Source organism: Sinocyclocheilus anshuiensis, unplaced genomic scaffold (genome assembly GCF_001515605.1).
Source record: "Sinocyclocheilus anshuiensis isolate Anshui unplaced genomic scaffold, SAMN03320099.WGS_v1.1 scaffold38, whole genome shotgun sequence".
Classification (NCBI taxonomy): domain Eukaryota; kingdom Metazoa; phylum Chordata; class Actinopteri; order Cypriniformes; family Cyprinidae; genus Sinocyclocheilus; species Sinocyclocheilus anshuiensis.
The window spans coordinates 3,555,059-3,565,948 of NW_015544213.1; the positions used below are offsets into that span (position 1 = coordinate 3,555,059).

At 39.3% G+C, this 10,890-nt stretch overlaps 1 protein-coding gene across 1 annotated transcript in view; it reads right to left on the reverse strand.

The window, feature by feature from the left end:
- The window catches only part of LOC107697216 (importin-13-like), a 48,894-nt gene that overhangs the window by 1,804 nt on the left and 36,200 nt on the right, over positions 1–10,890 (reverse strand). Inside the window, exons 13-21 of the mRNA XM_016497916.1 lie at positions 9,448–9,597; positions 9,280–9,360; positions 9,031–9,168; positions 7,638–7,734; positions 5,215–5,267; positions 2,694–2,760; positions 1,462–1,520; positions 447–536; positions 154–335 (exon numbers count right to left, since the gene is read on the reverse strand). Coding sequence (XP_016353402.1) covers positions 154–335; positions 447–536; positions 1,462–1,520; positions 2,694–2,760; positions 5,215–5,267; positions 7,638–7,734; positions 9,031–9,168; positions 9,280–9,360; positions 9,448–9,597 — 917 coding nt within the window. The remainder of the gene's footprint in view (positions 1–153; positions 336–446; positions 537–1,461; positions 1,521–2,693; positions 2,761–5,214; positions 5,268–7,637; positions 7,735–9,030; positions 9,169–9,279; positions 9,361–9,447; positions 9,598–10,890) is intronic.

Consider the following 10,890-nt stretch of genomic DNA (forward strand, 5'->3'; position numbering starts at 1 on the left):
TGAGGAGACATGAAAAACAGCGCATACCGCAGGAACGGTATAACGGAAAATATTAGCGGTTTTGAAACCGTGACATTTTCAAATCGCGGTATACCTTGAAACCGGTAATCGGCCCATGCCTAATCCGGAATGGTCTACATGAACCCATCTCACCTGAGCACCTGTTGGCTGAACGTGTCTTTCTGGTCATCCGAGACGCGTGAGGACGGGAAGCCCGGTGAGCGAAGAGCTTCTTTGAGCCACACCGTCAGCAGAGCGAAGCAATGCTTGTTCAGACAGAAGAGCACCTCCGCAAACTGGTCCATCAGACTGCGGGACGACTGACCGCCGATGGCCTAATGAAAGAACAGGTCAGTCAAGACTTTTGTACATTTTTTTTTTTTTTTTTTACATTACTCAACAACCACCATACATTGTGCACCTCTGGTGAAAAGTTGAAAGCTTACCTCCAGTACAGCCAACAGGAGGAGTTTACCATCTTCCTGCACGACCTGACCAACAGGAGGAATGTCTGCGCAGTGCGGTATTAGTTCCGTCTGCAGTCAACGCAAATAAAGGAACAATTCAATATTACACATCACTACTGTTTATGAAAGTATATTTCACAGGAGGTCAAGACACAAACTGATCTGAAACTGGTCAGTTCAGTCTTCCATCAAAACAATATTCACTACAAAAGTTTGGAATTAAGTTTTTTGAAAGAAGTCTCTTATGCTGAGCAAGGCTGCATTTATTTGATCAAAAACACAGTAAAAACATTAATATTGTTAATATTATTACAATTTAAAAGAACTGCTTTCTATGTGAATATCTGTTAAACTAATTGATTTCTGTGATCAAAGCTGAATTTTCAGCATCATTACTCCAGTCTTCAGTGTCACATGATCCTTCAGAAATCATTCTAATATGCTGATTTGCTGCTCAAGAAACATTTCTGATTATTATCAGTGTTGAAAACACTTGTGCTGCTTAATAGTTTTGTGGACACCTTGGTACACGATAGAATCAAAAGTGATCAAAAAAGTGAAGGCATTTATAATGTTTCTTTAATCGAATTATCCTGAAAAAGATGCATCATGGATTCCACAAAAATATGAAGCAGCAAAAACTGTTATTGTTAATTTTCAACATTAATAATAACAACCATTATTAATTATTGAGCACCAATAATAACTGATAATAACTGAGCTGCAAATCAGCATATCAGAATGATTTCTGAAGGATCATGTGACACTGAAGACTGGAGTGATGCTGAAAATTCAGCTTTGATCACAGCAATAAATTATATTTTAAAATATATACAAATAGAAAGCAGTTCATTTAAATTGTAATAATATTTGGCAATACTACTGTTTTTTCTGTATTTCTCATCAAATAAATGCAGTCTTGGTGAGCAGAAGAAGTGTATTGTGCTCTTGGTGTGAATAATAATTAAGGTTGTTGCGACAAACTCTGACTTACAAAGAAAAAGCAGGTAGATTTGACTGTCGGGGCTTCTGGGAATTTCAGTGACAGCACTCCTACGGCCGAAACACAGCGGCATTAGAGAAATGACTGTGTTTTAAATATTACAGAGGCTCAGACATTCACACACATTCATACATGGTTTCTACATTTTAAACAGACTTACCACAGTGAAACACGGCTTTCACATCAAGACTCTCTGATAAGAATAAATCGGGCTTCCGTTTGAGGGCCTACGAATCAGACAGAGTCAATGAACAGAGCACATGCCTCAAACCCCGCCCCTGGAACCCTGTCAATCACTCCTGTGCCCCGCCCACCCTCCATCACTCACTCCCTACACCTGTCTAGCCCTAGAAAATCAACCAAACGTACATATTCAATGCAAACAGATCAGGTAAGTAAGAAATCAACACCAAAGAAACTAAAATACTGAAATTTAACTCAATAGAAACTAAAGGTATGATGAATTTTTCTCTCTTTAGTGTTCTCACTTGTTTTGCATCTGTTCGATCACTACTTTCTCTGCTCAGTTGGTCTGAATGCAACAGAAATCTAAGTAACATGTACGATAAAGACAACTGATGCATTAAAAAACTCATTGAGGATGAGAGGATATTTGAGAAACAGAGAGAGAAACCGAGAGAGAGGGAGAACCTCATGAGAGCCTCATGAGAAGACATAAACGAGAGAGCCAACTCATTTGAATCAATTAATCAATTCATTGAGATGAATTAATTTAGGCTTTCATCGGGTTTTGGGCTGGAATGACACTGAAAGGAGTGGAAGGGGTTTGTGGGATCTTGAACCTAACTTTTTTTCCGCAAGGACGCATTAAATTGATCAAAAGCGACAGTACCACAGTCTGGGGAAGTCGTGGCCTAATGGTTAGAGAGTCGGACTCGTAACCCAAAAGGTTGCGGGTTTGAGTCTTGTACCGGCAGGGATTGTAGGTGGGGGGAGTGAATGTACAGCGCTCTCTCCCACCTTCAACACCACGACTGAGGCCCTTGAGCAAGGCACCGAACCTCCAACTGCTCCCCGGGCGCCGTAGCAAAAATGGCTGCCCACTGCTCCGGGTGTGTGTTCACGGTGTGTGTGTGTTCACTGCTGTGTGTGTGCACTTTGGATGGGAGCGGCATTAGAGAAATGACTGTGTTTTAAATATTACAGAGGCTCAGACATTCACACACATTCATACATGGTTTCTACATTTTAAACAGACTTACCACAGTGAAACACGGCTTTCACATCAAGACTCTCTGATAAGAATAAATCGGGCTTCCGTTTGAGGGCCTACGAATCAGACAGAGTCAATGAACAGAGCACATGCCTCAAACCCCGCCCCTGGAACCCTGTCAATCACTCCTGTGCCCCGCCCACCCTCCATCACTCACTCCCTACACCTGTCTAGCCCTAGAAAATCAACCAAACGTACATATTCAATGCAAACAGATCAGGTAAGTAAGAAATCAACACCAAAGAAACTAAAATACTGAAATTTAACTCAATAGAAACTAAAGGTATGATGAATTTTTCTCTCTTTAGTGTTCTCACTTGTTTTGCATCTGTTCGATCACTACTTTCTCTGCTCAGTTGGTCTGAATGCAACAGAAATCTAAGTAACATGTACGATAAAGACAACTGATGCATTAAAAAACTCATTGAGGATGAGAGGATATTTGAGAAACAGAGAGAGAAACCGAGAGAGAGGGAGAACCTCATGAGAGCCTCATGAGAAGACATAAACGAGAGAGCCAACTCATTTGAATCAATTAATCAATTCATTGAGATGAATTAATTTAGGCTTTCATCGGGTTTTGGGCTGGAATGACACTGAAAGGAGTGGAAGGGGTTTGTGGGATCTTGAACCTAACTTTTTTTCCGCAAGGACGCATTAAATTGATCAAAAGCGACAGTACCACAGTCTGGGGAAGTCGTGGCCTAATGGTTAGAGAGTCGGACTCGTAACCCAAAAGGTTGCGGGTTTGAGTCTTGTACCGGCAGGGATTGTAGGTGGGGGGAGTGAATGTACAGCGCTCTCTCCCACCTTCAACACCACGACTGAGGCCCTTGAGCAAGGCACCGAACCTCCAACTGCTCCCCGGGCGCCGTAGCAAAAATGGCTGCCCACTGCTCCGGGTGTGTGTTCACGGTGTGTGTGTGTTCACTGCTGTGTGTGTGCACTTTGGATGGGATAAATGCAGAGCACTAATTCCGAGTATGGGTCGCCATACTTGGCCACATGTCACGTCACTTTCACTTTTTCACTTTCAATAAAGACATTTATAATGTGATTTCTATTTTAATGCTGTTCTTTTGAACTTATTTATCAGAAAAAAATGTATGACATACAGTATCTCACAGAAGTGAGTACACCCCTCACATTTTTGTAAATATTTTATTATATCTTTTCATGTGACAACACTGAAGAAACGACACTTTGCTACAATGTAAAGTAGTGAGTGTACAGCTTGTATAACAGTGTAAATTTGCTGTCCCCTCAAAATAACTCGACACACAGCCATTAATGTCTAAACCCCTAAGTGAAAATTTCCAAATTGGGGCCAATTAGCCATTTTCTCTACCCGGTGTCATGTGACTCATTAGTGTTACAAGGTCTCAGGTGTGAATGGGGAGCAGGTGTGTTAAATTTGGTGTTATCTCTCTCACTCTCTCATACTGGTCACTGGAAGTTCCACATGGCACCTCATGGCAAAGAACTCTCTGAGGATCTGAAAAAAAGAATTGTTGCTCTACATGAAGATGGAAGTTGTGTTTGGGAAATAGACGAATGAGTGCTGCCAGCATTGCTGCAGAGCTTGAAGGGGTGGGGGGTCAGCCTGTCAGTGCTCAGACAATACGCTGCACACTGCATCAAATTGGTCTGCATGGCTGTTGTCCCAGAAAGAAGCCTCTTCTAAAGATGATGCACAAGAAAGCCCGCAAACAGTTTGCTGAAGACAAGCAGACTAAGGACATGGATTACTGGAACCATGTCCTGTGGTCTGATTTAAAGGTGATGGATTGGCCAAGCACGTCTCCAGACCTAAACCCTATTGATCATCTGTGGGGCATCCTCAAACGGAAGGTGGAGGAGTGCAAGGTCTATTAAATTGTTATATTTCACAATATTACTGTTTTACTGTAGTAAAGTACTGAAGTAAAGTAAATAAATTATATTAGTTAGCCATACTTAATTTAAAGTTTTCCCACAATAACATGTTAACTTCCCTTAAAGGGGTCATATGATGCGATTGAGTATTCTCACATTTTTAACTCACTTCTTATCTAGATGCAATAGCAACAATCAATGTGTCTAAAGACATTAAGTTTGGTTTCAATTGTGCAAAATCCTGCTCATTTTATATATATATATATATATATATATATATATATATAATTATTTAATTATCACATACAATTTAGTCCAACTCCACTGTAAAAGAAATGCTGTGAAATACAACACGATCACAGCCAAGTTTTGATGTGTAATAAACCGCCACAAGGAGCAGGATCTTTGGATTGAATGAGATGTACACGGATTACAGGAGATGACTGTTGTCTGTGTGACTATTGGACAAGAGCTGTCAATCATTCAATAGCAAAACCCCTCAGGTCAATTCCACTGCCCGAGCAAAACAAGGGTCTGTAAAGACCCTGTGACACAGAACAGAAGGGAGAAAGAAAGGGACAGCGAAAGAGAAGAGAGAAACCCAAAGTGAATGAAATAAGAAACCAAAAACACACCTGAGCTTGGAGTTGCATAAATGAATCAACAATATCAGGATGATCCCTGGGCCCTAAAATATAATAAAGATGAAACTTAAGAAATAATAAGAATAATAAGAATATATATACAAACAGCAAAAAAACAGATCGAACAGTCATGTGGAAAGGAAAAGTCAACTGGACGGAAATAATCGCACGCGTGAGAGAAGTAGGGCAGAGAAAGAGGAGGGAACATGAACAACTTGAAGGCAGTAGCGAAAAACAAAAAGAAAAAACAAAAAAAGACAGATCAATGAGTCCGTTCTGAAGGGGAGAAACAAAGAAGGAAAAGAAATAGAAGTAACGAGAGAAAGAAAATAAACCTAAAAAAACAAAAGAAACAGTGGGTTTGGAGTGGGAACCCAGGAGGCACCTGTTACTGTGATGACACCTGTGTTGCTTGCTTTCTTTTTAGTGTGCGTTTTATTTGTTTTCATTGTCTGTAAATTCAATTCATACACCCGACTGGCCCGCCGCAGCTGGTGAGCACTTGGTTCCCACCGCCACCCCGGAAGAGCAAGGTAGCAGTCAGTCCCAAACTTCCCTCCCTTTGCTGTTCCCACACTCCAAACAAGACCCCGCCCACCCGTCAAACCCTGCCCCTTCACAGAAAGCAAATGACAAACAAACACACAGGCCACGGCAGGTCCTCTCGGCCATGTCACCTCATCGGGATAAGAGTGTTATCACTCACATTTCTGCTGATTTGGAAATGACGTGGTTAAAACAGAAGAATGTGAAGAATGACAAACAGGAAGTGAGGGATGCAAGCGCACTAGAGGACACATGCAAAGAACAACTATGTGAGAGAGTGTGTGTGCGTGTGTGTGGTAGGGAGTCATGCTAGACAATTTTAGGCTGTTTTCACACTTCTTGTCACTGGTTGGTCCAAACCAGAAAATCGATACCGCCAAAAATTGAAAATTTGGTTATTTGCCAAACAAGTTGGTGTTTTAAGTCTGAATAAGACGAGATGAAGGATATCTTGTTTAGGAACACACTGAATGAATACAATATATGTTTTTTTTTATCATTGAAAATTATCAAAGTATGTTTTAAAATAAAATACTATTCCAGTATTTCTATTTCACGTTTAATTCAATGTGTAACTTGTTACTTTGTAATTATTTGTGGAATTTACTAACAATTTCTGAGTGCAAATTGTATCAAAGTAAATCCTACATCTTTTTCAGTGCAAGTCCTTTCATTAGATTTACATCAGTAATTGCATTACATTTCATTTCTTTGTATGTCTCTACATATAGCAGAATGGCAATAAAGCTCACTTGACTCGAAGAATCTGCAAGCTGACAGTAATCAAGCAAAAGAAGGCATGTTTTTCATTCAGGTCAACAAGAAAAGTGGGTGGAAGTGGTGGAATGAAAAGAGTGAAGCCCTAAGACAAGTTTAACAGGTGTGCAAAGCAAAATCCCCAATTTATGAATGCATACACAGCATTAATAGGGCTGCATTCATAACAGAAAAACGTTAACATAATTTAGAATTAGTGTAATTAATATTAGGAATGTCACTGTTTTAGCTTTGCAAGAAGCTTCCTAAGGTTTAACCGGTTTTCTTAATGTAGTGTTTGATTATATGCCAGATATAATAAATCAAGAGGAGATATAATAAACCCTGCGTATGATTTGATGTTCTCTTGATTTGTGTAGGATATGTAAAAAGAAATTTCTCAAACGAGAACACTTGTGATTAATAACAGTGATTATATTTTTTTGAGCTAAATAATTGTGATTATGAGTTTAACCATTATTGTATCGCTCTAATGGTGAGTAGCCTATTGTAAAAGCATCAGTTGGGTGCACATTATATCACACTATTATATCACATTATTAAAAATATGACTTCAAAAACCCCATTTTCAATTGGTATTAAGATCCATCTCAGGTGGTCCAATCACAAATTGTGAGTGCTAAATACAGATGTAAACATTGTCTGAACTGTGTTATGGTCAAATAATTTAATTCACAATTAGATGCATTTGGAGCATAAATGCTAATGCATCCTGATGTGCTCCAGACAACAGTGAAGCACCGCCTACTCATCTGTCAATCAATCAGATCACCTGAAATGACTGTTAATACCAGGTGTAAACAGGACCAAAGGCATTTGGATCCAGATCAGAAACTCCAGTGTGAAAACGCTTTTGGATCGAAGCGTGTGTGAAACTCATGGAGTGAAAATTTGAAGGATCAAGTGCCACCACACCATTTCAGAAAACAAGAACAGTTTCATAAGACCATGCCCATTTCTGAACTCTGCTTGTGTGTGCGGGTTTAAAAAAAAACAGATACATGCAAACAACTGGAAACAGTGAGAGTAAAGACATCAAAACCACGTGATTTCCTTCATCCTCTGGAGCTGGATGTTCCCAGCATGCCTACCTTGCTGGAAGATGGTCAGAGTAACAGAAGTGACCAATTCAAACAGCGCTTTGATTGGGGGGAAATGATTCGTTTCGCTGGCAAATATGTGGACCATCTGCAAGAGAACAAAATCAATCAAACGAAACTCATCGGAAGCAGCACAAAACATTCAAGCTTTCTCAGTCTCCAAAATCAAATTTGAGAATTTTAAGGCTTGCACAAATGAAATTAATACCATATGTCCATATAGAACAACCCAATACAATCTCATAATATATCTTGTCATTCAGATTATTAATTAAACAGGCACACATTCAACTATAAAACAAGTTTAAATGCTCAAGATATGTTTTATTAAATATTTACATATGTAATGAAATTTATTTACATACTTATATATCCATAGATATGAGTTAGAGGTTACTGATACGATAATACTGTGTTTAGAGAAGGGCAATAAAAAGATTACTGCGCAGATACTAGTCAAATCTATTTTTTACTAGTATCATGTTAAATAATGTTCTTAGTCTTAGACGGGGCAGTTCAGAGAGAAGCTACAAGAGTTCATGTTGAATTAAGTGCCAGATACAGTTCATTGTGTAACCAAAATACCAACAATATCCAGAAAAATGATTTTATGCATAATGTGAGACTTTTAATTGTATCGCAATCCTGTTTTTCTGTCCCAAAATATAAGACCTAAAACGATAATTCAGACTTTTGTTACATCATTTAAAACTTTGTGACCTTAAATTTAAACAAACCAGGACTCTTATTTTGAAATTCAAAAAGATGAATACAACATATTACAAAATAACCACCATAAAGTAAACATTGTCATATTCCATCAACAGTTGATCATAAGCAACCTACTGGCATAAATGTGTGCCATTCATAGATTGAACTGCTCTATAACTGCGAGCCTGCAGAATTAAATTTTGAACGTGTAGAGATTACATTTACGCAATTCAATCACAGCCTTTTGAAGTTTAATAATCCCATTAGGCTATATCATGATTCCTGTTCTTCTGTCCCGAAACTGAATGATTCAACAATAATTAATGAACTTTAAAACACTGACACAGTTACTGAACTGAATTGAACCAATGAACTAAATTGAGCGGAATAATCACACTATTATATTCTGTAGAGCTGCTTTATAGCTCAAACTGACTTTGCTTCATAACTGATGCATTTACAACATTAACACTGTTATTTTCCTGTTTTATTAACGTGAAACTGCTTTGAAAATCTGTTTTGCATAAATAAATGTGACTTGACTTGAAATGATAATTAAGACTTTTGTTTTTCAGACTGTTTATGGCCTCAAACTTGATCAAACTTCTTTAAGGACCCACAGGACATTACTGTCTTTATATAAAGATACTTCTGTTCTGTGTGTGTCTTATACCTGGCGTGTTAAATCCAGTGCAGACGCCTGTGGTATGGTACTGTACATCTGCCCCAGCATCTCACTCAGCTGAGACACCATGGGGGCAAAATCATGCAGGAGAGTTTTCACAGACTTCTCAAAGATGGCACACACCGCCTAAGAGAGAGTAGAATTAAATCTGTCCTGCATCCGTATGGAAAAGACACATCGGAAACTATGGCACAATCTCGAGATGATGCAGAATAAGGAGTTTGTGATGAATCTTACCTCCACAACCTGCGAGTCATTCAGCCATTTACTGAGGACCGTCTGTATCAGTGCAAAGACCTGCTGGAGCACCACCACCACCTAAAACACACAAACACACTCTAGTCCACCTCTGACACATGCAAACGTCTGCTTCAGAGTGACCGCGGAGGGCTGGAAGGTGCTTACAGGGTTGGGGCCTGTCTGGGGCGGGGCTGATTTGATGGGCGGGGCATTCTCTCCTGACTCCTCCTCCTGTTTGGTGATGTCCAGCGTGGTGAAGAGATTGGACAGCAGACCGAGGATGTGAATAATGGCCAGTTTATTCGAAGGGTTTGGCTGAAGAAAGAAACCAGGGTCAAATTGTTATTCGATATGCCTTATCATTTTAAAGGGGCCATATTTTACAATCTCAATGCATAAAGACAATTTTTATTTTTTTCTCTGAAATCCACTTATGAATTCAGTCAAGATTTCATGCATTATCTAGTTCTCCTTGACCATTTTCCTCTCAATCACATAGATTAAACTGAGCATTTCTGCTACTCTAGCTTTAAGACGTCTGTAGCTAAAGTTCACATACTTGCAGAGCTCAAACAGTTGTTCGCAAAGGCAGACCAAGTTAGGGCTGCACTGTAAAATAAAATTATTGTTATTTTTCTTAAAAACTCACTTTTTTATTTTACACGGAAATAGTATTATTAGAATAGTAATCAATATTGTTTTTAGTAATCATTTTTTACAATTTAATAATAATAAAGTAATAAGTGAAGTATGGTTACCCATACTAGGAACTAGTGCTCTGCATTTAACCCATCCTAAGTGCACACACACCGTGAACACACACCCGGAGCAGTGGGCAGCCATTTATGCTGCGGCGCCCGGGGAGCAGCTGGGAGTTCGGTGCCTTGCTCAAGGGCACTTCAGTCGTGGTATTGAAGGTGGGAGAGAGCGCTGTACATACACTCCCCCCACCTACAATTCCTGCCGGACCGGAGACTCGAACTCGCAACCTTTGGGTTACGAGTCCGACTCTCTAACCATTAGGCCACGACTTCCCCCCTATTATTAAATATTTTATATACTTTATATCTTTTTATATCTATTATAAAAGTAGATTTATATCTACTTTATAATTATTTAAATATATAAATCACAACAATTTTTGCCAAACTGGACATTACAGACCCTACAGAAGAAAAAAAAAAAAAACAGAACAGCAAACCTGGGGCTCTTTAATAAGACAAAAAAACCTATTTCTGCCTATTTTTGCAGATTAGTTCAAATAAATTGTCTTGGTGCACAGTGGACAGGAGAGAGAGCTTTGAGCATCTACATAGAAGCAGGGCTGTGCAAATAATCGAACGCGATTTTAATGCGTATCTCATCAGTAAAGCTGGTTCTGTGATCTGTAGTAAATCTCCAGCACAAAGAGCTGTAGAATATCGCATTCAAAATCGCAGGTGATTCATTGCCGATTATAAACGCGATATTGCATAGCTTGTCAGTGATCTACGGCTCTGTGTAGTAAATGCCGCTCAATCTGAAAGCACGTGCTGGAGATTTACTGATCACAGAACCGGCTTTACTGACGAGATGCGCATGAAAATCGCATTCGATTATTTGCACAGC